Source organism: Rattus norvegicus, chromosome 4 (assembly GCF_036323735.1).
Source record: "Rattus norvegicus strain BN/NHsdMcwi chromosome 4, GRCr8, whole genome shotgun sequence".
NCBI classification, from domain to species: Eukaryota; Metazoa; Chordata; class Mammalia; order Rodentia; family Muridae; genus Rattus; species Rattus norvegicus.
In genome coordinates, this window is record NC_086022.1 from 133,697,400 (window position 1) to 133,723,097 (window position 25,698).

General features: G+C 46.5%; 2 protein-coding genes and 1 long non-coding RNA gene across 13 annotated transcripts in view; 1 reads left to right on the plus strand and 2 right to left on the minus strand.

The window, feature by feature from the left end:
- Foxp1 (forkhead box P1) overlaps positions 1-25,698 on the minus strand; it is a 691,302-nt gene that overhangs the window by 580,054 nt on the left and 85,550 nt on the right. For 2 of the 11 annotated variants that reach the window (XM_063285826.1, XM_063285824.1), the window contains exon 1: positions 15,493-15,831. The exons of 1 other annotated variant lie outside the window; for it this stretch is intronic. The gene's annotated coding sequence lies outside the window, so the exon portion shown is untranslated. Of the gene's footprint in view, positions 1-13,416; positions 13,518-15,492; positions 15,835-25,698 lie in introns of those variants that run through there. 8 more of the 11 variants (XM_063285835.1, XM_063285832.1, XM_063285827.1 and 5 more) reach the window with 7 other exon arrangements.
- Positions 12,273-25,698, plus strand: part of LOC102555037 (uncharacterized) — a 37,483-nt gene continuing 24,057 nt past the window's right edge. Inside the window, exons 1-2 of the long non-coding RNA XR_005504176.2 lie at positions 12,273-12,412; positions 12,542-13,015. This is a non-coding gene — a long non-coding RNA (uncharacterized LOC102555037). The remainder of the gene's footprint in view (positions 12,413-12,541; positions 13,016-25,698) is intronic.
- Eif4e3 (eukaryotic translation initiation factor 4E family member 3) overlaps positions 12,403-25,698 on the minus strand; it is a 148,597-nt gene continuing 135,301 nt past the window's right edge. The window contains exons 7-8 of the mRNA XM_063285846.1: positions 13,560-13,673; positions 12,403-12,923 (exon numbers count right to left, since the gene is read on the minus strand). Of these exons, the coding sequence (XP_063141916.1) occupies positions 12,811-12,923; positions 13,560-13,673 (227 nt within the window). The 3' untranslated portion in view covers positions 12,403-12,810. The remainder of the gene's footprint in view (positions 12,924-13,559; positions 13,674-25,698) is intronic.

Genomic DNA, 25,698 nt, shown 5'->3' on the forward strand with positions numbered 1-25,698 from the left:
GCACCAGAAGGGTCAATCCCTTCCTTGCAGAGGAAATACAGGCATAGTTGGAAGAAAGGAAGAACATTCAAGGGGTTCAGAATTCTTTTTGTCAGCTCTCATCATCAAACGACTACTGGGAAGAGAAGACCTGAACTACAGTGCCTTGTCATAATGTGCGAACTCAGGTCATTGGAAGAAAAACTGTTATCAACACCCAACCACCAAGATGCAGTGTTTGCATGGCTGGTACTTTGATAAAGGCTTTGCCTAGGCTACTCACGTGCGCCTCCTGCTGGCCAACACCAGCCACTGGCCCTGCCACTAAGATACCAAAACTCAAAACAGTTACTCACAATGCCAGAATCTAAGATGTAGAGAATCAGAACCAGTTATAGAAGAGAACCAAAACCACTTGCTTCAAGGTGATGCAGTTAATAGTTTAAAATTCAGTAATAGCTAATTAATTAATTAAAAACCCATTCTCAGCTTCCAACTCAAGGCTTAAACCCCCATAAGGGAAGCTCATTTCATCCTCCTGGGCAGTGCGCCCTTACTGGCCACTAGAGCACATGCATCCTCAATACTGGCTGGCTTCTGCAAGGCTTGGGTCAACCATTCCAGAGCATGAAAAATTAATTCCTCAAAGTAGAGGCACTCTCTCTGCACGTTCACTAATTCACACATTGGAATAAGACGGGACTTTGGCTCTTTCCTGAGGCTGTAATCCAATTTAACATCCAGAAACCTCCTTCGGGAGGGAAGGCCAGGGCAGGTGACGGAGTGGAGGCTAATGGGGACAGAAGGTAGTCAAAGGTGAGATCCCAGGGGAGGGTGAGAGGAAAGACAGAAAGGCAGGAGGGCGCATGGCAGACTCGAAGCCTTGAAAGCTCCTACAGAGGAGACCCTGCACTGGGTATGGTGGCTGTTGTAAGCAAAGCTCCCAGCGCACCTCTCTCTGACTGCACCACATGTCCCTGGTCTACTTCACTTTCTGTGTCTCTACTGAGAGTTCAAAGGGCTCATGGACTCGAACTTTCCACATGGTTAGAGGAATTTGTTTCATAGGCCACTGGCGCTCTGACATCTAAGTTCCTGATTCTCCAAAGTTGATATGGAGAGAAGAGACAAAACTATTGTTTCTCATCTCACCCCAAATCCGTGCTCCAACCTGGAAACCAACATGATACTGCCAAAGAATGTAGGAAAGACAAGACATAGGCGCCACCGAGAGACGGAATGGCATGTGTCAGGATCGCACATCCACTTTAACCTCAGGAGCTGTGACCTGTGAGTTCTCTCTGAAGTCACTCCCTGATACTTTACACCGTGTTGTTACCCACAATCGGGGCCCTGCCTTCCACTGATGTGGCTCTAAAGGGCTACTCTGCACATCTCAGGACTCCTACACCAGCCAAACAGCAGAGAACATTTGGCCTTCGTGGTACTGATCTCAAAATGAAGAAAATGAGATATGAATATATTTACTGAACGATGAAATAAGTCATTAACAACTATACAGGATACATCATGACATAAGAAAATGTCCCTGGGTTAGAGATGTAGTTCAGTGGTAGAGCACTTGCCCAGTTTGTCTGTGGGCCTGGGCACAATCCCGGCACGTAGTGAGAAGTAAAGTCGGACAGGTGGGGGCAGATGGCTCAGGGGAGCCTGCCGTGATCGCATGAGGACCTAAGTTTCTATACAGCACCTACGTACAAAGCTAGCCATGATGGCATGTGCTTGTAATCTAGCACCGGAAAGGTGTAGACAGGTGGATCCCTGGGGCTCACTGGTCAGCCTGAATTAACTGGCAAACCCCATAAAAAACTTTGTTACTTTCCAAAAATAGATCCATATGTCCATACAGTATATAGCCATACACACAAACACATTTCCCATACACACATGTGAAGTTATACACTAATGTTGTATACCATCTCTAGACCCCAGTCTCCTTGGGACAGAGGTGTGACTGGCTTGAAGCAACAGTGAGGTCCTCTGGAGAGCTGATGGGGCCCCCGACCCCCACCTCTGACACCAGGATGACAGAAGCCCAGAAAACTCCCCCATTAACACTGCATGGCTCAAAAGCAAACTGGCTCCCACTTGCCTCCTCATTCCAATACAAAACTTTAATGCTCACTTGGCAAAGGAAAAGAGAAAGAAAATACCTTTAAAGATACGTATGTAGATAATGGATATGACAAGCTACAGATAGTTCAAAGACATCATTTCTGACTTACTTATTGTTAAGAGTAGCCCCAACCCAGTCTAAAGATACTTTTCAGGGCTCAAGTTCAAGGTCAAAAGAAAGGGTCACCCTTTTGGATTCTCTGCTCACACGTGGGAGCACAGCCAGGCCCCCTGGGATTTCCCCACTCGAGAAGAGAAGAAGTTGCCAGAGCCAGGCTTGGTGACCACCCAGGATCTGCACTGCACACAGGTGTTGGAAGATACCGCGAAGATCGCGTAATTAGGAGCATTAAGCAATCTTCTCAGCACTCAGGCAGTTGGAGAAAGGAAAGGCAGAGTCTGGGCGACGCTTTGGGAGATAAATTCCACAGCTTTTCACCAAGTTGAAATCTTGGCTCTGGACACACATAAAATGAGCCTGGCTGATCTTAGCTCCCAGTGGATATCTGCCAGATCACAATGGTTGACCCAGTTGGCCCGCCTTACCACAGGGAAGACCACTGCTGGAAGAGCAGATGGCAAAGCTGGACAGAGCCAGCACAGGCCCCATACAAGGGACAGAAGCAAGGAAAGGCAAGGCTCACTGGCCCAGGCCAGGGTGGGACTGCGCTTTCCAGACAATCTATTATAATGCATCCTTGGAAGAAATGTCCTCCAAACAGGCTCCCATCTTTCAATCACCGGTTCTTACAGCCTATAAAATGCAGCTCATTCTCTTAGTACACCTCCTGTCACTTAGCACAACTATGCATCAACAAAACAAGTGCTGGCTCCCACTTACAGAGAGGCAAGTATCTGCTACCGAGAATCTCACGAGAAATCCTTAGTGACACTGGAATGAGAGCCATCGCTTCCCAGAAGCTCTAAAGACGGCATATGGTACCAGTCCTGCTAACTCCTCGCTAAAAAAATCACGACCAAGTACAACCTTCTTTGCTACGAGCAAGCCGCTTTCTGCCTAAATTAAACCTGTTGTCTAATGGCTAACAAGCTCTACCGTCCTAACAAGCTCTACGGTCCCAGTCAAACATGCTCTTCATTTCCAAAGAGCACTGTCCAGACATTCCCTTCTGTTAGATTTCCCTCCCTTCTGCAGAGAAACATTAGCTACCTTTAGACTATTTTGTTTAACATCTCCAGCCATTTGTGCTATTTACTGAGTACCTGATACTCTAATAAAATGTCAGCACAAATAACCAAGCTGTCCAGGAAAAAAAAATCATAAGTTTTCCTGGCCCTCTCTGGCTTGTCAAGGTAAACATTTCGAGATGGCCTCTGTTAGTCCTGCTGACACAAACGCCTTTTCTCTTTCCTCTCAAATTACCAAAGATTATCATTTTACTCTGCAATGAGCCTGATGAAATTGAAACTCTGTACATCAGAATTAAATATGTTCCATCTACTCAGAATGAACAGCGAATTATTTATCACTAATACTTAATGACAAAAAAAAAAAAAGAGCCCTGGTAACTTTCCCCGATTATACCGCTGATGACATCCCGCCTCGCACCAATGATTCTCGTGGTCATTAGCATAATCAGGGAGCCTCAACTCCAGCTTCTGCAGCAAGTTTGGTAAAGGAGCTGAGGGTAGACACGCACACTATTTTAAAAACAGGCTCTGACCCCCAGCTAAGCCTATCTTTATTGATATGGCTTTCTGACCATCAAAATGCCAGCCCTTCGAATTGTGCAGAAATCACTTTCTCCACTGAAGAGCAAGGTGCTACGCCACACCAAGGACACAGATGCATAAAGAACCTGTTAATTAAACCTCCGATCCTCAACCCACGACCCTGCATAGGCAAGTCTTAAGTTCCAAGCCAACTCTTTAAATAATAATGAGGAAGTGGACAGGTTCCCTCAGATGAATGCCTATCCCCACCCCCTGCCCCAACAAAAAAAGAGGGGCCACTTGAAAGATTATTTTTATTCAATCCCCCTGATAAATGGTTGAGATTTTTAAGGTTATTTTCCTCTGAAAGTTCATAAAAATAAGCAAATTACGGACTAGGAGTGAGGACCGATGGTTGCGCAGTGAGCCCAAATCCTATACTGCTAAGTTCGGGGTTCAAATGTCAAGAGTTTGTTTTGGGTTAAAATTCAACACTTCAAATGGGTCTAATGGAAAAGAGGAATCAGGAGCCAGAAAGCTAGCCCAGGGGGAAGAGTATTTGTTGCCCTTGCAGAGGACCTGGGTTCGATTCCTAGCGCTCACATGATGGCCTCACAACCTTCATCACTCTAGTTCCAAGGGATCTGACGCTGTTATGGCCCCCACCCCCCAGTCTGATTTCTGCACACACATGGTGCACATATATGCAGGAAAAACATAAATAGCTAAAATAAGAAAGCAAAAGGGAAATTAGCTACTGCTATACGCACCCATATGGATAAATTTCACTAGCTATACTAAATACTCTTCTAAAAACCAGGTTGCCAAAGAATACATATAATAAAGTACTATAATATAAACCTTTGCACATGAACATGAGATCCTCTTATGAGAAATGTATACTTATATATACTAAACACACACACACGCACACACACACCCACGCATACACACACACACACACACACACACACACAAATCCAGGGAGCAAAAGCTTGCCCACTGAAAAAGGTGTCCCTCCTCTGAAGGGCTGAGGACAGGTGGGTGAGACCAGCAGCCTTTTTACCAAACCACTGTGTGTTTCAAAGCTGGGCCGCAGACATGCAATGTTCCAAATAAGTATTCTTTGTTCCTTTGGTGCCTTACGTATTTCATAACCCAAATTTAAAAATATAAACTTACAGCTTTTAAGACAAAGGTCCCTCTAACACTTTCCTCTAAAGTCCTCATGGCTGATGGATGGAGACAGCAACTCTGCACTCAGCAGAGACCCTAAAGCCCTGTGTCCCAAAACCAAACCCATTTCCAAGGCTTTCAAAATCATTTCTTATTACCTCATGCTTAAGGAATCCTTTACCAGTAGTACTATACTATGGGAAAGTCATCTCCACCACCAGAAAGTTTCTATATTTAGTAAAAGTAACTGTCCTGTTTCTGAAGCAAAAGAAAACAAAAACGGAACTCTGAACTGCAACGGCTCCTCGGGGATCTGTTCAATGTTCAGTTAGTTGCGAGGGATGCCAGTAGTCCCCATGTGTGACAGCAGAACACAGGGGTGCTAAAGAAGGATGAACTTCTGCCTGGTGGGGAGGACCCTCCCATCCCATCCTGGAATGTTTAGAAACTCAGACAGAGAGGTGGAGTCAGAAGCACCCCCCCACCCCACCCCACCCCTGTAATTCCCTTTCTTACCCCCAACCCCCACTCCTGTCCACAGCAAGGAACAGAACTCGCTCCTGGTCCACTGAGCCCAAGTGAGAGCCACACATTTACTTTTAGCATGGATCCTGCTGCAACAAAAACCATTATTTAGAAAAGACAACACATTTAGACAGCTGAACCTTTCTTAAACACAGAGAAGACACACAAAAGAGAAACAAATCTAGAAGCATACCAGAGGAGCCCATGCAAGAAACTATTTTAATACATGCTTTCTCCCAGTCTCTCTGCATCACACACGGACAGTGATGGTTTCCCAAAGTGCTGTGTCCCTACTTTTACAATGTTCGACAACCTGCTCTCCATGTAATTAAACACGGCCAACTTCCTATTCAAAAAATCACTAGAATACATCACTGAAAGGGGACTGCTATTGATTCCCTAATGAAATATCAGTTAATTACTTAATCTTTCTTAATGAAATGATTAACATCCTTTCAACAAGCAAGACACCTCAGTCGCTATCAAGCTGAGATCTCCAGTGCTGAAGTTTAGTCTACTGGAGAACTTTGTTTAAGTGCATAAACGTCAGAACAGAAGCAAATGAACTTGGTGTCACCTAATTATCCCAAAGGGCACCAGAACCCAGCACCGACTGAGATGGAAAGTCCTAAACAGTGAAAACAGTTTTCAGCTGTTATTAAAATGAGGCCACACCAGAATTAAAATGGAAATTAGAAAACCAGTTAAGAGAAGTCTGGGAAACTTCAAAAGGTCCATTACAAACACAGACCCCACCCACACCCATATGTTGGGACAACTTTCACTTAGGTAACTCTTGGATCTGAGTAGGGAGAGCTCTAGAGCCTACACAGGCCTTCTCAGCATGTGATCTCCCCTTATCTCCTAATCTTGAAGGAGGCATTCTTGATAGGATTCGTTTCTATATTTGTGTGGCATCCTTGGCTAGGCTCTCTCCATCAATATCTGAGCATGTCCCATCACATACACAGAGAATCTCCCAACATGCTTAGGGAACTCAAAATACTTGTGCCAGCAGGTTAATCTAAGGAACAGACCGTTTAGATCTTGAAATGAAACTTGACTAATGAGAGTAGAGAGGAAATCCCAGAATGCCATTTGGTGGAAACTAACAGCTATAAGGTGACCAACCGCATCACCCAGGAGATGCCGAGGGAGACGACTCCTGAAGGGAAAGATCGGACACTTGGTAGAAGGATATGATGCTCTACAATGCTCCTTCCACTTGCTTGAACCCAGAGGCTCTTCTGTAGCCTGCATATCCCCAAGCAATGTTTCCTTCTGTGCTTGACTCTGAAAAGGAAGCTTGCCCACCTTTATTCAGGTTTTACGGGGGCCAAGCAAATCCTCCTGAGGGGTGGTTACAAGCGCTTCTGTGACTCTGAGCACTGAGGTAGTCAGTCAGCTTTCTTGTCTCCTTGTCTTATGCATGTCTAACTGTGGATGGTGTTTTCAAGCACAAGGCTTGGACCCATCCCAGGTGTGGGGAGCTAGGAGCTGTGTGACCACCTCTGTGTTTGACCCACAGCTCTGTTGAGAGTTCACGTTTGGTTAAAAACAATTGGTCTTCACTCTAAATGCAGACAACGACAACAACAACACAGGACCACCTTCCAAACAAAAATGGTTAGCAACACTCAGCAGGGTTGGTTTTGCTGCCTGCCTCCAATGACAATGATCACCTGGGACCATCAGTCTCTATCCTGTGGGCATCTGAGCTACATCAGAAAAATTATCAATGCACTCTACTTGCTAGTCATCAATAATTCTGATTCAAGGGCTGGCCAGTGGCTAAGAGTGCTTGCTCCAGAAGCAGGAGGACCTGAGTTTAGACCCAGGTAAAAGCCGGGAGTGGCTGCATGCACCTGTAACTCCAGCACTGTGAGAGGAGAAGACACAGACGCTCCCTGGCCAGGCAGCCTACCTGAAAAAGAGCCAACTCCAAGATCAGAAAGAAACCCACCCTATCACAAGGAAAGAAGGCAGAAAGCAACAGAATAGAATACCTGGCTTCCTCGTGTCTCAGTACGCACTGGTGCACACATACACACACTCAGTTCTGATTCAAGAATATGTACTTTAATAACTGTCCTATACATATGCATTCTCAAATTCATTCTTTCTCATTCATATTCTCTCCCCCCCCCCCTCTCTCTCAATGCAGGTGAAGAAACTTGCTGGCTGCCTCTGGCTGTGGTGGTGCTCACCTTTAATCTTACTGCTCAGCACTTGGGAGGCAAAAGCAAGCAAATCTCAGTTCGAGGCCAGTCTGGTCTACAGAGGGAGTGCCAGAAGAACCAAGGCTACACCGTGAAACCCTGTCTTAAAAACAAACGAAATGCCCACAAGATTGTCTGCAACTTCCTTCCACCCCTAATAAGAGCATCTACCTGGATCCCAGTGCTCACCTTGCTCAGGGAGGGCAGGGCTCCAGCAAAACTGACGGCTTCCTCCCTCTACACACATCACTCACTGACCTGAAATTGTACAACAAGGCCCTGTTGCTGATTTACTGAGCTCAGAGGATAGCCCTCCACCATGCAACACACAGGCAGGAGCCTGGAGAAAGCTGAAGAAAAACAAAGTAACACTGAAGTGTACGGGTGAGAGGAAGACACTGGGAATTCACACTACATTTGATGCTGGAAATAGAACCCAGTATTCTAGTCCTAAGGCAAAGCACACGATTAGTAAAAATCGGAGGACCTGACAAAATGCCACTGGTAACAAATAAGCATGTATCCAAATACAAAATTCAGAGGACAATCCCTGTTTCAAACAAAGAGAATCTACTCTCAAATATAAACAGGGACCCTCAGCAACCCGCTCTCATCTTCTCCCTGGATCCTCGGAGAGCCAAGCTAGCCTTTAACATCTTCAAACAGGAGGCCACTCTTCTCAGTCAGGGGCCCCTCCACCTCAGCTACTGATTCAACAGCAATGAGAGAGAGTAAACCCAACACAGAAGGATCCTGCAAGGAAAGACTGGAGTCGTAAACAGAACTCTGGAACACGACTGTGTGTGTATTCATTATTTCTCTTTGAAAAAAAATCTATTTTATTAAAAATGTGATTTGGAGAGAAAGAGCAATTAGCCCAGGACAGGCACTGCTGAGATGCACCGAATACATCAGACATATGTAAATATTTCACGGTATCAGTTCCGTTTGAGTAGACCTGTCAGGATATTTACAGGGCTTGACAGTACTTCGGTCTTTAATTAAAATTTTGCCCAGATACTTTAATGTAATTTAAATAGATTATTAGTTGTCAGGATCTAATATAAATTTTGTTTACGATTTAGTTACTTTAAGTACTGGGATTGAGGAAACTAATTTAACCCAACAACTGAGTGGCCTGGAAGAGCAAGATCAAGCCACCAGAAGCCCCCCCCCCAGCATCCTCTGCATTCAGCCCATAGCCTTACAGGACTACAGCGTCATGGTAAACCTCCCACCCCAACCAGTGCCCACACCAGTGCTTCTGTGGAGCAGAAGGACTGGGAGGTCAGAGGCAAAGGCATGTGCACCTGCTCAGGTTCCAGGCTGTGTCCTCACATGAAGTTTTCTCTTCTCGTGGCTGCCTAAGAAATCATCTTCTCACTTTCAGAAGCACACACTAACAACCCAAGAAACACCTGTTGTGTTCCAGAGCCAAAGCATATGTTAGAAACGAGTGTCAGGACTGCAGAAAGAAAAACAAGCCGGGGAGAGATGTCTCTAAGCTAACCTGGCCCACATACCTCATGTGAGTAAAAGTGGAGACACAAATGCAGCTTCCAGCCCTGTCTCATGAATGGGAGCTGCCTTTTACACAAGGTTTGAGAAATGCCTTCCCACAAACTGACAGTAATTAATAAGAATAATTTACTAAAGAAACAAAGAAAGCTGTCTAATTGTCTTCCCTAAGTGCCATGTACTTGACCTCCACAGACTTCCTCTGCAGAACACCAGCCGAAGCCCACACAGCAAGATCATCGCAGGGAGTGAAAGCAGAGCATTTCTTGAAATCAACTGTTCCTTACATTTATTTTCAGGTTAGGGACAAAAGCCAAATCTGCATCGCGTCCCATTAACCCTGTGGTCACGTGCACACTGAGATAGAGAATCCCCTAAGGAAGGGAAGGGTTAACTGTCGTGCAGAAGGCATCCTTATTGGGCCAGGTTTGCCCCTATTTTAAGAAGTCATCTCATCTCACACACTGCTGCTGCACCAGCTTTTGGCACCCCTAACTTTAATTCATCCAAGTATCAGACTAGAAGTAATTTTCAAAATTCAGTTGAAGGCGGCTCTTTGCATACCATGCCTGGTCCGTGGCTGAGTGGCCTTCAGATGACGGAACAAGCAAAGGGAAGAATCATTTGGGAAAATGTGCAAACCCTTTCTGGCTGGCTTTGCTCACAGGCTCAGTGTTTGATCGCTTGATGGGATTTGCTGCAGTCAGAAAAAAAAAACTCACAAATAATAAATGTATACACAAAATCTCAAAGTATGGAATTCACCTGTTCAGTCATCAAATGCTTTTGTCGGATTTATTTTCAACACATAACCTATTCTCTGCTTAGAGTTGTTATTTATAGTCCATATTTTAAAACATGCTTTAAGACAATGGCTACTATTGCTTACTTAGCAAAACAGCCTTTGCTCTGACTGAAGTGTATAAAAGGGGCATGGTATCTAACAAGATAAGAAAGTAAGAAAAAAGTACTCAGGAAAAGAAATTGTTTTAAATAAGAATACCACCTGTGCAAACGAAGCTAAGCTCTGGGAACCCTCTCTTGAAACCTGGAGAAACAGCCCATATTTGATGCCTTGAAGTTGCAATTAAATTGTAGTAATTTAAGATTAGCGGGAGAGCAAAGGGCAGCTGGAGGCCTTTGCAGGGCTTCCCTCCCTACTTAATGTTCTGCACTCGGGTTAAATGAGTTTCTTTAATGTAAGTACCTTAAAGTAACCGAATCATAAACAAAATTTATACTATTTTCTGTTAGTCTGCAATCTATTGAAATTTGACTAATGTGTGCCTAAAATGATTTTTAATAGGTAAAGCTCTGGCTATTCCTTCCCTGTAAATACTCTGGATATAGCCACTGAAATGGGATCAGACCTCTAGCACCTAAACCTAGAATACGCCAGGGACTGGGGGGTGGGGGTTGGGAGAGGGTGGGCAAGAGACAGAGGTGGAACAATAATGGTACAAAATTAAGTTGGAGTTTAATGCAAACCAAATAGAAATGCATGCATTAGGAATGGCTGCAAAGGGGAAGCTGGGCTCCAAAGGCTGTCAAATGTGCTAGTCCCTCCCTTCTCTTTCCCAATTCTGGTATTGGTCATGCCGTAGTAAAATGTATTTGTTTAGGAAATAGCCCAGTTTTTCTGTTCATTTCAGCAACTGCTGCAAACCCAACACCCTTCCACAGAGCCTCAGCATGCAACTGTACAAAGTCAGGGGTCTGCGAGGAAGCAAGGAAAACCTGAGTCACAGGAAAAATAAAAGTGCTCAGGCCCAATATTAACTCGACTAACTTCTGCTATTGTTGGTGCAAATGATTTAACTACAAAATATTTACAGCTTTTTTAAAACATGACATATTGCAGAAAATTGCCTAACAGCATCCATGTGTATGTTTAACCCACATTGCTTAATTATACAATAAAGGTATACCCAATAAAAGCGTCAGACTTTGAAACATGTTGTGTACCATGGTTATGAAACTCTAGGTTATAAGAAAAAAAAAAAAAACAAACCAAAGTAGTCACTATGTGACAGGCACTAGTTAATTAAAAATTCAAGCCTTAAGTGACAATGATTTTTATTCTTCTGTATGTGCTTACTTGTCCTATTTCATACTTTGTTCTACATAATTAAAGATGACGTCTAATTTAGGGATAGTTTGTAGCTGAAAAAAAAAGTGTTACATAGTTTACACTTCAGGCTTTAAATATAAACATAGTATCTTGAGGGTATCTCCCGCAATGTAAACTCCCTCCTTTGACACAGTTACTTTGAATAATTAATGTTTCCTTGGTATTACTTTGACAAACCTGTGGGGGGGGGAATGCTAAAGAAATTACTGTTACTACTTTCCTTAAAAATGAAATAGTTAAAATTTCCTAGACAACAAGGGAGGCCAAGTTACAAAGAAACTGAATAAAGCAGCAGCTGGTCATACTGAATGTCAATCAAAAAAAGAAAAAAAGAGGTCATGTGTAATCTAGAGAAGGCTCTCTCTTTTAAATTCCAAAACTGGGCTTTATCACTTGAGTTTCTTCCTTTTGTTTTTAACTACAACAGCAAATTTAAACCCTCACATATAAAACTCTGGCTCCCTGAAAGGCAAATCTTCTAAGCTGGATGTGAGAAAATGTTATCTAACTGGTGTGGGAGTCTAATGTTGGGAAAAAGAATTCCACGGTGAGGTTCTGGTTAACAAGTAAGACAATTCAGATGACTTAATATTTCTTTGGATACCTTTTAAGAGTCCGTTCTCCTAAAAAAAGGAAATGTATTACAAAATAGTAACTTGTTTAGCAATTCAGCATCCATAGGAACTCAAAAGCAGCCCAGAGGCTGGGCATTTCCTTCCAAGTGAAGCTTCACTTGCACAATAGAGATAAGCATTTGCAATGGTCCATTTCTGCATAAGTGAACATATAACCTTGCTGGGTTCTCCCTCATAGCAGTTCCTGACAACAACCCAGCAGCAGCCCTGTTTGATCTCCCCTGCTTCCTTAATTTGGGTTGTCAAGGCTCAGCAGTTGGAGGCTGTTTACTTTTCAAAAAAAAAAAAAGTGAATTTCCCCCTCCCTCTCGCATACAATGACTAATCCAAAATGGGGGGAGTAAGGGAGTTGTAGCCACTAGCAAGATGCTAAACCTTTCCCCCCTGGCACTAAGATTTTAGATGACACTTTTTCAATGGTAAGTGTTTTGAGTTTTATTTATACTTTTAATGCTCTTTAAATATTAGACATTTCAAAGAAGGGAGGGCAAACCCACCCACCCCCTTTTAGAAAAAAAAATCTGAGCCCAGTTTTCTTTTTTTTCCAGACTCTAAAGAGATATGCACTTCAAAATCAAAACTCGAAAATGATCTGAAATAGAAATTAGCAAGGACGCTGCTGCCTCCACCAAACTGAATAGAAAACATCTCAAGTCTTACTAGCTCTCTTATATTCTCACCAAGCCAGTCCCAAAACTGATTCTCGCTATGAAAAAAATGAAGAGTGAAAAAAAAAAAGGCAAGAATTTGGGATCCTCCAATACATTTTCAGAAACAGGGAAAAAAAATTCTTTAATATCCTTGGGTTTTTCTCAGTTCATCTATTTTGCAAGTTCTTCCAGGCTATGGCCCAAGGAAGATGAAGTGCAAGGGTTTCAACCGGCAGACTCCTCAACCGGAATCCAAAATGTTCCTCCCGCGGCCTTCTTGCTTGAAGAGCAGAGACAAAATAAGAAATCAGAACTCGGAAAATACCTGGAGCCTGCCGTGAGAGCGACCGTGGGCCCTCGGCAGTGTGCTGGGTAAGCTCAAATGCAACCCAATGAAACGTTCATTAATTTCATTATTCTACTTAAAGCGCCCAGATGAAGGGGCTGGGGGTGGGGTGGAAGAAAAAAGGAAGAAACAAGTTTCATTTTGGGTCCTCCAGTCAAGCCATAAGAAAATAAATTAAGATGAAAACGTAGGATGAGCCTAGCCTAAATCAATACACTTTGAAATCAGCACAACTAGGGTATTGGACACAATGGCTTGGAAATAATTAATAGTTATAAGGGGGGAGCGGGCTGAGAAGTAGAGCGAGGGATGTCACCACATTTTACACTTCACATTGCACGCCAACTTTGATCTCCAGATTTTCGGATTCAGGGAGGAAAGTGAGAGGAAAGGGGAGAAAGCAGGTCCCGTATTTGCTTGCACCTACCAGCCGGACGGGCACATTCCTTGCTCCCCGCGCCTGGTCGCGGATCTCTGGTTGTCCAGGCTGGCTGATACAGCGCCCCGGCTTCCTCGTTTCTCTCCCCCCTTCCCCCCGCCCGCGCGCCTGCCACAGCCGCCTCAACTTACCCACGGAGTCCGGGGAGGAGGCGCCGGCAGCTCCACGCTTCTCCGCGCCGCCGCCGCCGCCGCCGCTGCCCCTCGCCCGCCGCGCGCCGTCCTCTTGGGGCAAAGTTTCGGGGTCTGCGATCGACAAGAGACCGGGGCGACCCTCAGCAAGTCTTCCTTCCGTGAAGGTTGTGTAGTGAGGGGCTCGAAGGGGACGAGGTGATTAGGCGGAGGGGGCCGGAGTAGATAGGGGGGCAGCAGGAAGGAGAGGACCCCGAGCTCCGGGGGGGACAGGGTAGGAGGATGCGCCGCGGGGGATCCCTGCAGGGATCGGGAAACCCGGAGCCCGGCTTGAGCCTTAGTCTCAGCACCTTCCCGGGATCTTACAAAGTTGCAACAACAAAAAAGGAGGGGCAGGACCGGGGGAAAGGGGTGGGATAGGGCTGCGGTGGCAGGCGCAAGGTTTGGAGTTACAACTGTTTATTTAGTCCTTAGACTCCCAGGGGGCGGGAGCTGCGCGGGAATGGGGGTGCTGCAGGCAGCAATTTCCAAGCAAACACTGGGGTGGGGGGGCATGAGACTTTGTTTCTGGGCGCGGAGCTCCCTGGCGCCCGTGTGTGTCACCGCCAGTCTCCAGGGACTAAGGCGGAGCTCACAACAGGTGGGGAGGGGGACAAGGAATCAAAGTTTCCGAGCGCAGCAGGGTGTGAGGGGGGAGAGAAGGGGAGGCGGGGGCGCGAGGAGGCGGAGGCAGCAGATGACCACGACCCTGCGGCAGCTGGCAAACTCCTCGGCTCCCGGCGCCGCCGCCACCGCCTCGGTCCCCACCCGAAGCGCGCGCCGCCTCGTCTGGTCGGCTCCAGAGAGACGTCTCCGAGGGACAGGAACCGAGAATCGAGAGCACGGGAGGAAAGCTGCGCGCAGGCGAGAAACGGAGAGCCATCGGTGGCCGGGACAGGGCCGGAGGGGCGCGGTGGCACGCGCGTGTCGCAGAGCAGATCCCTGAGCTTAAGAGGCGCAGGGGTCAGAAGCGAAAGTGTGTGGTGGTGGGGGTGTCGAGAGTACGAGGGCCGAGGGTTCTCGCGGTGCGCCCTGTCCCCAAGCCCACTCGCGATCTTGCTACGGCTGGCGCGGGCTCTGTCTCTGACAAGCGGGGGCCGAACGCGCGTGGGGTGCGTGTCTGGCAGAGGGTGCGCGGGTGTGTGTATGAGTTTTCCAGGCTCTCAGGGTTAGCTAGAGAGCGTCCACACCGCTGAGTTCGGACCAAAACACGCGTGGCTGCAGGGATGTCGCCAAGCACCCGGCCCTGGGCGCAGGCGTCCCTGCTCAGCCCTCCAGCGTTCTCGGGCAGCCCGGGGGCATAGAAGGGGCACGCACCCCTGGATAATAGGGGAAAAGTTTGCTCCAAGTTCAAACTTTAAGCTCAGTAGATGATGCCACTCGCCCCCGCCTACCGCGGCCGGGTCCCGGGTCCCCGCACCAGGCGGCCACCAAACGCTGACACTGGGCACTCAAAGTTGCGACAGGCGGCCTGGGCTTATAGATCGCTCTACCCGAGCGGCTCGAGTGAGCGCAGAGAGAGGCGCGAGGGGCCGAGGGGGAGGTGAGCTGGTCTGTGTGGCCACCACGGCACCCCACAGTGACTTATGCAAATGGACCCAAGGGTGCGGGAGCCTCCCGCGCTTCCTCCAGCCCGGCGCCCGCGCGCGGCCCCCACCCACGCAGAGCCTGGGCCCCGACTCCGGAGCGAGTCCAGGGTAGAGGGTTGGGGGAGATGCACGTGGAGCCTGGAGATGAAAAGTAGGATTTTTTTTCTTTTTTCTTTTTTCTTTTTCTTTTTTTTTTTTCCTTTTTTTTTGTGCTGGTTGTTGTTGTTGTTTAAAGTGGCGGAAACAAGGCAGGAGGCGGCTTGGGAAAAAAAAAGTGGAGCAGAAATGGAAAAATACGAACTCACCCGCGGCAAATGGTCTCTCGGTGCAAACTAAGGTGTTTTCGGGGCCTTTCCCCGCGCGCGCCCACTCCCGCCCGCGCGCGCCCCCCGCTCACACACGCACACGCGCGCACACACGCACTCGCGGGCGAGGGCCGGGCCGCGAGCACAGCGTGCAGCTGCCACACAATAAATAACAATAGATTCCTCCGCTCCGGACTTGTTCCGGAGCCGCGCCAGCGCCGCCGGCCGCGAGGCGCCCCCAACCCGCGCCGGCCCCTCGCTGGCCTCAAGCCCGGCTGGCCGCGTTCTTAAAGCTCCGGTGACCCGCCGAACGCGACCTGCACCCCGATGCGGCGCCCTTGGGTCGCCTACCCCCCTCCCCCCCGCATCCCGGAACAAATAAATAAATAAGGCGCGCAAGAGAGGCCATCGCGTCGCGGAGGGAGATGTTGTTATTTTTTGCTGTTGTGCGTCCCTGACGTCACATCCACCTGCTGGGTAAACAACAGAGCTCGCGGGGGGGAGGCGGGGGGATCGCAATTGCCAAGTGAGGGACGTGGGGAGGGGAAGAGGGGGAAAGGGAGGCAGAGCCCCAAGACCCGGGAAGGAAACGCCACAACAGTTCCTAGGCAAAGGAAGCCTGGATGAGAAAAGCTGGGAAATGAGGGGCCTGGGCTGGAGGGGTCCTCTCAGAAGAGGGGAGAGGAGCCCATTTCAGACCCTGGGAAATGGAGAGGAAGAGTGGCAGCAATTAGGAACGCAGAGGGGAAAGCCTAGGCGATTCGCTGGGGTCTGAGCTAAGAAATCCAGGAGGGAAGAGGACAGGCGGGGATAGTTTCCTCCAGTTAAAAGTGAAAGTGCTTCGCCTGGGTGACAGTTGGAGCGGAGGGCGGCAGGGGCGGCGTTCCAGCCCGGCGCCTGCTCCCGGGTCCTCCCTCGGTCTCTCCCCTTTCTTTCTGCACTTTGTCCAATGAAAGGAGGCGAGTTCGGAAGGTGAAAGTTCAGCTGAAGGACAAACCCCTGATTGCAAGGAAACAGAAACCCCTCCAGCCAGGGGGATTTTCCCCTGCATCGCGGAATCGGGAGAGAGTGATGGGAGCAAGAACTTGCTCCCTCAGGCCTTGTCAGCCCCTGCAGGAATGTTATCCTTCTCGCCTGGTCCACTGGGGTGGGGGTGGGGGATAAGGGGGAAAGTGGCTGCAACGGAGAACTGTTTTCTCCACGGTTCCTCTCAAGAAAACACCCGGGCTGGCATGTCAATCACTTGTTTAACACAAATTACCTGCTCTCAAGAACATCAGTCACGTGAGAGAAAAAAAAAAAGCTTTGTACAATTCTTTGGGAAGGTGAGATTTTCTTTTTTGCTGTTCTGAAGTTTGTTTGAGTATGTAAATAAGTACCCAAGGTGCCCAGATGAAATATTTTTGAGATTTAAATAAAAAACATACGACAAAAAGCACTTTTATCAACAGAAACAGGAAAGCCGTTTGTTTGTTTGTTTGTTTGTTTGTTTGTTTGTTTGTTGGTGCTTCCAACATGGGACTTAGAAAGATTCAAGACCTCTGTGGCTTCTGGTGAACAGAAATTATTTCTTCAGGCCTATCATCCTGGAGGCTGCCAAACTCCCAAGCCAGGGTTTCCAGCTACTGACTGGCTAGTATGTCTACTAGGCTAATTCTTTATGAGAATATTCTGAAAGTCACCTTATGGTTTTCCCCCAAAGCACTAAGAGAGCTGGGGCGTGTCTGCTGCCATTCGCAGTGTCTGCTGCCATTCGCGTCTTCAGACTAGCACCGATGTAGATAATACCCTGAAAATAATAGATTCTCTTGGATAATGTTTTTTGACAAATACTATTAAACGTTCATTTGCAGAGTTTAAATCTAAATTGAAATGAGAATGTGAGACTACCATTTAAATTTATATCATGTTTGGGAAGTAAAATAATTAGTAACAAAACCATTCACTGGTGTTGCAGAATAAAGCCAGAGGAAGGTAGTGCATACTAAGATAGAAGTCATGCTGTAAGAGACTCGATGCCCGGCAAACAAGACGGTCATCCCATTTTTTTACACTAGAAACTATGTACATGAAATATATTTTAGGTCCTGTAAAAGGTTCATGTTTTCTTTGTTAAGACATTAATGCATATTCTATAATATTCCAGACCGTCTAGTGAGTACTTTAAAATACACGAAATAAGTTCCTGCCGCCGCACCTCTCACGGGCGACTGCAGACAGTAATAACATCTACTATTTATTGAATGTTTGCTGCGGCCTAGGCTCTGATAATAAAGGCTTCTGTCAAGTTGGTTGATAGTCTCACAAAACCTCGGACATCGCCGGAAAGTCCACATTTGGAGATCACATAGAATTAAATAAAAATCCACAGTGTAGCCAGTCCTTGGGGAAAAGCATTGTTTTTAATTTCTATGATGATCCTGCCAAATCTAACTTATTTATGGTATGTAGCTGGCTGTACGATTGTAACTCTGGGAAGCAGCACTTTATTTAAATATGACATCTCTGTGCATAGTCCATAAAGAACAATTCCTACTGTGATCTTCTTCATCAGATTCAACTATGGTTTGTGCTGCTTTTCTGTTTTGTTTTGTCTTCTTTTTTTTTCCCACTTATAACTATACCAGCAACGAAAGCCTTAGCTTGCTCCTGATCCTGGTCTGAATTTTAACTGTCTTAAATTCTACCTTCGCTTACACGAGGAGGCTACAGACAGATTGGCAACATGTTTTAAAGACAAAAGGGAATGCTGGCCGTAAATCCCATGATAGATGGCACTGGTTTGGGATATGATAACTGTCTGATGTGCAGGCTTATTGGAGAACCCCACACCCATTTGGTTTACATTACAGGGACATTTCACTATGGCTTAAGACACTGTCCATTTTCAACACTGTCATACCACGTTCACAGGGAACAGGTTTTTAATTGCTTTGTCAATAATCAACTGGAGGTTTCTTTTTAAAGCAAGCAAGGTTTTGTGTGTGTGTGTGTGTGTGCGTGTGTGTGTGTAAATAAAGGGCATGGGGGTAGGACGCCACCTTTTGGTGATAAAACAAATAGAAATCCCCTTTTAAACCTGCTGCTGACATCATTCTAGTTTTAATTACACCAAGGCAAAGGTGCTTGTCCTCATTTCCGTATGTATTAAGTAGTGTGTGTGTGGGGGGGGGGGTGCACAATTAGCTAATTAAAGCTAACCAAAGCCAGTATTTCCCTAGAGGCATCAGTATCTGTCCCGGTCCTGCCATGTACTATTAAACCAAACATCAAATGTGAACTTCATTCTCCAAATGCTGTGCCAATGCACATACGTGCAGTTTGGAGAAAGGAAAGAGACTGGGTGTTTGCCACGTAAGAGATAGATGCTGGATGTTCTGGTAAGTTTACAGTTAGTAAAGTAAAATCACGAGGTGCGGTGGCTGTACATTCCTGAATTTGTCGTAATTCTCGAATAACATACTACATTCACAGGAGTACAGTTATTACACTAACTGTCCTAAATATTTTCATTTACTTCAACCCTTTATTTTTCTCTCACGTGATGTGGGAAAAACCGAATCTCTCCTCCCAAGTGAAATGCAAGCACAGTGGAGAGCAAGTCACCAATGGCTCTTTGTGAGCATTTCAAAAGAAGAATTAAAAAGTGAACTTCAAAAGAAAATATGTGACAAGAGTGTTCAGCTGTCATGACTGAAAGCCCAGCCCCACCCCTTTTGACAATTTGAAGGATGGGACAGTGACTGGAAGGGAATATGGCTGTCAGTATGCTATGCAAGTTGATGTTAACACTCCCACAATGGGAAAAAGGGTGTGTACGTCCCAGCACCACCAACTGCTGGTGGGAAGGTGAGGCTAGAGCATGGAAACCTTTCACCAATGCCAAGTAACTGTCAGTGGTCTGACCAGGGTTAGAAGCCAGGTCCCCGGACTTCGTGTCTTTCTGACAGCCCCACCCAACCAAAGTAGGAAGTCGCTGTATCTTAAGCAGGTGGTCTGGCACTCCACAAATAACCACTGTGGTAGAGAAAGTGAGGCCACCATAAGTCACGTTCAAATCTAGCCTCCTCAGCCTTTCTCCCACTGTGGGTAAATAGCCAAGAGGAGGGAAGGGCAGAGAAGAGGCGAAGCCTGTGTGGACTGCTCTTACAAGTGGAAGCTAAGATTCTTTCCTTCCAAGATGAAACTGGCTCATGTACTTCACTGGAAGCAAACAGAGGAGCCACTGTCTGTGCCTTGAGATCCCTGTCAGTTCATATAGGCCAGCAGTAGCAGAGGTCTCATTTTACAAGATATAGAATTACTAGGCAAAGAGACAGTTCAGGGCCCAGGAAGCTGAGTCACAGAAAGTGACGGACTCTGCTTCACAAAGAGTGTTCCTCAAAAGCTAGCTGAAGAAGTTCAGCTTTTTTTTTTTTTCTTTTTTTCGGAGCTGGGGACCGAACCCAGGGCCTTGCGCTTGCTAGGCAAGTGCTCTACCACTGAGCTAAATCCCCAGCCCCTAGAAGTTCATCTTTTTACTAGGTCCTCTGTGTGTGTGTGTTCATGCACACAGAGGTATTCCTCAGAAGCCGGCCACCTTGACTTTTGAAATAGGGTCTATTGACCTTCATATGACCCCCATATAGGCTAGGCTGGCTGGGCAGCAAACCTCCCCAGTGCTGAGATTTTATGTATGTACCATCATACCCAGCTTGGTAGGGGAGGTGCAGATCTCGTGCATGGATCTGAGTGTGTAGGTGGACAGACTCAAGTTCATCCACGTGGAAGCCAGAGTCACTTGTCTTCCCCTTAACACTGCCTTTAAACACATTGACTCAAAAGTCACCCTCATCCCCATTCCTGTCTCTGCTTCAGTTAGGGTGGCTGTCTAGCCAGCTCTCCAGATCTGTCTCTAGTCACTACCCCGGGGGGGGGGGGGGCAGACATGGGCAGCCATGCTCAACATTTTGTGTAAGTGTTAAATGATTTGAGTTCAGGTACTGATTCTTGCTTGAGAAAGCACTGAGTTATGTCCCCAGCCCTAGTTCTGGTGGTGGTGGTGGTGGTGTGTGTGTGTGTGTGTGTGTGTGTGTGTGTGTGTGTGTGTGCTGGGATCAGGATCAGACTCAGGGGCAGCAGCTAAGCAGCTGCTACTCTGGCAGAGGATCCCACTTTGGTTCCCAGTACCCACTTTGGGCAGCTCACAACTGCCTGTAACTCCAGCTTCAGAGGACCTGATGCCCTCTTCTGGCCTCAACTGGCACTTCACTCATATGCACGAATACACACACACATACATGCACATAGTTTAAAATAAACCAAAAAGCGTTCTAAGTGTGTGGCTTTAAATGTCGATACAGCTAGGGAGATGCTCAGTCAAGAAACTTCCTGCTGTGCAAGCATGGGAAACTGAGTTCAACCTCCAGTCTCCGTGTAAAAAGCCAGGTCCGGCAGCATGATAACCCCAGGGGTGGGGAGGCAGGGAATAAAAAAGCCCCTAGGAAGACAAAGCAAAAAGTGAGGATGATCAAGGAAGACACTCACCTCTGATCTGGCAAACAAACACATACACCATAGACACAAAAGGTGAAAGGTATGGTGGTTCACATTTGTAGCCTCATACCCAAGAGGACAAGGCAGGAGGATTATGAGTTGGAGGCCAGCCTGGGCTACCCTGACAAACTTGCTGGTCAGAGGGAAGCACGGTATCTCAGAAGCCACCTTGAACAGTCAGATTCGAAAGCTCCATTTTTTAAACCAAGCCCCCAGCTGAGCCCCATGCTGATTCAAGCAGAGGACACATGGTCCCTTTTATAACAACTCACATCTCAAGAGATGTTCTGTAAGCTCTGTGCTCCTGCCGAACTCTCCACACAGGCTTCTTTGGTAAAACTTGGTTGGTTTCTTGTTTTTCAACCACTTACAAAGTTAAGCTACTAAATCACCTATGTAAACCATGATTAATTCCTTTGACATTAATAACAGGGTGACTTCTCTCTCCTGTTACCCCAAAGAGCCTGCTAATTGCCCTCCGATTGTTTACTTTTGTATTGTTTTATGAGAGCCCAGAGAAAGATGGCTGATAGCCCCCACCAGGCCTGAAACAAATGCCAGGCAGGTTTTGGGAAGGGTGAACACACAGCTCTGACTACACCTTGTTAGCAGAAGGGCTTTGCTGTCTTTGTTTTGTTTTCTTTTTTTATGGAAGGGATGACGCCTCCATAATTATAGGTGTTGCTGTTTAAAACTCAGAATGTTTTCCAAACCACCAAAGGGCCACACCTCCAGCACTCGGGAGCCATCCAGCCCTCTTCTCTAAACAGTTGATAGAGACACATCTAAGCACGATGAGGTGTACATCCAGCATAATGAGAGGCAGAGGGACGGCGTCCAGGTAAGGTTGCTTCTCGAATAAACAAGACAGAACCACAGGCCCACCCCCATCCCAGATCCGCGGTGGGTTTTTATCTGAAATTCTCAAAAGACGGGCAGCTCACCCTCCTGACAAGACAACAGGTTACTGTTGTAAACCCCCCGAAAATAATTAAAACCATTGTTTTAATACTATCCTAAGGCAGTGTAATTAAGTCAGGGTGAGTAATTGTGTATCTGAATTCAAAATAAGATTTTGCATGTAGAGCAAAGTTCTGATGGTAATCTCGGAGAAGTGCCTTGGCTTATATTTCCGAGACACAAGTGCCAGCTCAGCATTTACAATAGGCCTTGTGAGAAGGCTGGAGACAGAATGTGTTTGTGGAAGAGAAGCAGGCAGGTCTGCCCACCTTCAGGAACAGGAGGCCATATGTTCCAAGTACTAGGAGAGTTGAGGAGGAATGGACGAGCCAACATCTTTATTGATTAGAACAACTGAACATGGGATTGTTTATTGTTTAAACAATGTCTACAGAATAACAAGGGAAGCTTCCTCACTTCCCTCTCTCCGACCCTGGAGGTATTCTTGACCTATTATTAAAAAAAAAAAAAAAACTTTACAAACATCCAAATCTGATTTGCCAAAGGCTGAGTCCTGTGGTATTAGACTGGAATGGAAGGTATTCATGTGGACACTGTTCTTAAAATGGACAGCCCCAAGATAAATAGATACAGAAACCATCCCAGATGTATAGACACAGGGGAGTTGATATGCAACGTGCTTCCTAGCAATGTCCTTTGGTACAAGGGAGAAGCAACAACACCCCGATATCAGTGAACACATCCAGCACTCCAAGCTTAGTTTCTCAATACCTTTCTCCAATAAAGAAAAGAGGGCTTCCTGGAGAGCAGGTTTGGTCCACAGAGGCGATAAGGATACCTGGAGCATCTCAGTGCACCCCAGGGACGGAGGAAGGAGGAGCTTCAGGGGAAGGACACGCCATCTCCTCCATCCCGAGGTTGAGTTGTCTTGAGCAGAAAAAGAACAATAGGATTTTTTTTATATATGGAGAAGGGGTACTGTGTCCCTAGGATGACTGGGGGTCAGTGTTCTGTGTTCAACATATAGGTAACACACAGCACGAGCTACAGAGTTTGTTCAGGTGGCTGAGGTTCTTGAAGGAGTCCAAACTAGCAAATTTGAGTATACAGGGTCCCAACAAAAGAGAGAGGGAGGGAGAGAGGGAGAAAGAGAGAGAGAGAGAGAGAGAGAGAGAGAGAGAGAGAGAGAGAGAGAGAGAGGTAGGTGCTGGTGACTACTGTCATCCAGAAAGAAAGCCTTTATGTTTTCAGGAGAGGGGGAAAAAAACCCAGACTTTTATCTAAACATCAGTTTTTAACTGTAAGCTAAGCCAGATCGATACCAGCCACAGAAGAGACTGAGCCCCCACACTCCATTCATGATGCCTGTTTGGGAGAACCAAGTAACCAATTAATTGGTCAATTTAGCTGGCAAGATTTGTTTCTTAAATAAATAAACTGAAAACAGGCAAAAAGAAGAAAACCATGAATAGTACATTGAGATGTTCCTAAGTTCCTTCCCAGGCTTAAATAAGCCATCCCAGGTTCCCCATAAGGAGAGTCATCTTCAGTCTTGAGACAGTCTTGCTATATAGCCTAGACTAGCTTCAGACTCACCGCCCTCCTGCCTCTGCCTCCCAAGTACTGGAATTACAGAGTGTGCTAACACTATATTCTGAATTCCATCATTAGACGTACATCCTGTATCTGTGTTTGCTGCCTGCTTTCCAGTCAATGCAGCGCCATGAAGTTGAATTCCTGCTTCCTAGAACTTCCTAGAACTTTAGCTCCTTAGGAGGCACAGTCGATGTAATCAGGTCACAACTCAAAGGCTTTGTGGTGTGGTGTGGTGTGGTGTGTGTGTGTGTGTGTGTGTGTGTGTGTGTGTGTGTTTGCATACATGTATACATTTGTGTGGAGGGAGGTCAAGGACAACTTCAGGTGCCATTCCTTAGGATTGAGTTTCTTACTGGCCTGGAATTCACTGAGTAACCAGGCTGGCTGGCCAGTGACCCCCTAGTTATCTTCTTGTCTCCATCTCCCCAGTACTGGAATTACAGGCATGGGCACATACTATCATACCTAGCTTTATATGTGGGTTCTGGGAATTGAAATGAGATACTGATGCTGGCCGTGAAGACATGTGACCCACTGGGCTCTGTGCCCAGACCAAGATGAAAGTCCTTAGAGAGGGATCCAGAGCAGAAGGACCACATCCTGAAGTAAAGGTCCCATCTGAAAGGACAGTACAGTGAGGAGCCCTTGCCGATGATGTTCACTGAATATGTACAACGTCATCATAGCAGATTGGAGTCACACAGGTCCTCTGTCTCTCAGGTCAGTGGCTGGCAAATTTGCTGTACATTAAAATCACGTGGAAGATCTTCCTACCAGCTACAGATTCTGTGATTTAATGGCTCAGAATAAGAGCACTGGGAATCTTAGAAACCTCCTAGAGGGTTGTCCTCTGCAACAAAGTTGCAGACCTTCTAGTCTGGGTGACTTTATCAACACTTCCCTGGAAGAGACCTGAAGGCCCTAATTCCCTCTACCCCCAACATTGTTCTTCCACAGTAGCCAGCAACCTTTTCTAGAACAATTCAATCGATAAAGCCAAGAATGGTTCTCCCCAGGGGACCTAAAGTCAATAGTATTCTTCAGCAAAGCCTTTGGACCCTGCAGATCGGGATCACCTGGGCAGAAAAGGGCCATACCAATTCTACCACAATTCTAAAGTGTTGGCAAGGTGCCAGGGAGTTCTGGTGCACATCAAAACAGAAGGGAAGCTTGACAAAGAGTAAGACCTAAAGGAACAAATCAGGATGTCACAGCATTGTCAAAGTTTCCTACACATAATAAACTCTAATGGCCTCTCTTTCCAGAGTTGGAAATAGAGTCACCACAAGGTTAGTTGAAATGCCCAAGAGTCAGAAAGGGTACAGTCTGGGCTTCTTTCTGACTCCTTATCTACCAAAAATGCCAGCACCAGTTGTATTTGGCCAGCACACCATGATGAACGAATTCCTGGATCGTTTCCACTCTTGGTGATAGCATCCCCCTTTCAGAGGATGGAGCAAGACACAGAAGGCGTACGTACGGCATATCCCGCTGTGTTCTCTAATGGCTCAGCTAGGTTCAAGCCCCGGGACTGTCTTCTTCTAGTGAACGCTTACTTGGGAAGAATCCCTGGGCTAGATAAGAACATCAGAAGTGTGTGTGTGTGTGTGTGTGTGTGTGGTGTGTGTGTGTGGTGTGTGTGTGTGGTGTGTGTGTGTGTGGTGTGTATGTGGTGTGTGTGGTATGTGTGTGTGTGTATGTGTTGTGTATTATGTGTGTGTGTGGTATGTATGTGTATGCATGTTAGGTATGTGTATGTATGTGGTGTGTGTGGTGTGTGTGTTTGTGGTGTGCATGTATGTTGTGTGTATGTGTGTGATGTGTGTATGTGTGGTGTGTGTGTGTAGTGTGTGTGTGATGTGGTATGTGAGGTGTGTATGTGTGGTGTGTGTGTGTGATGTGTGTGTGTAGTGTGTGTGTATGTGGTGTATTTGTGGTGTGTGTGTATGTGGTGCATGTGTGATATGTGTGTGTGTGTGTGTGTGTGTGTGTGTGTGTATGCATGTTCATTTGCAGGCAGAGAACAACTTATTTGTCATTCTTCATTTACTATCTACCTTGCTTTTTGAGACAGGGTTTCTTTGTGGTCTGGAGCTCACTAAGTAGGCCAGGCTGGCTGGCCAGAGAATGCCAGGGATCCACTTATCTCTACCC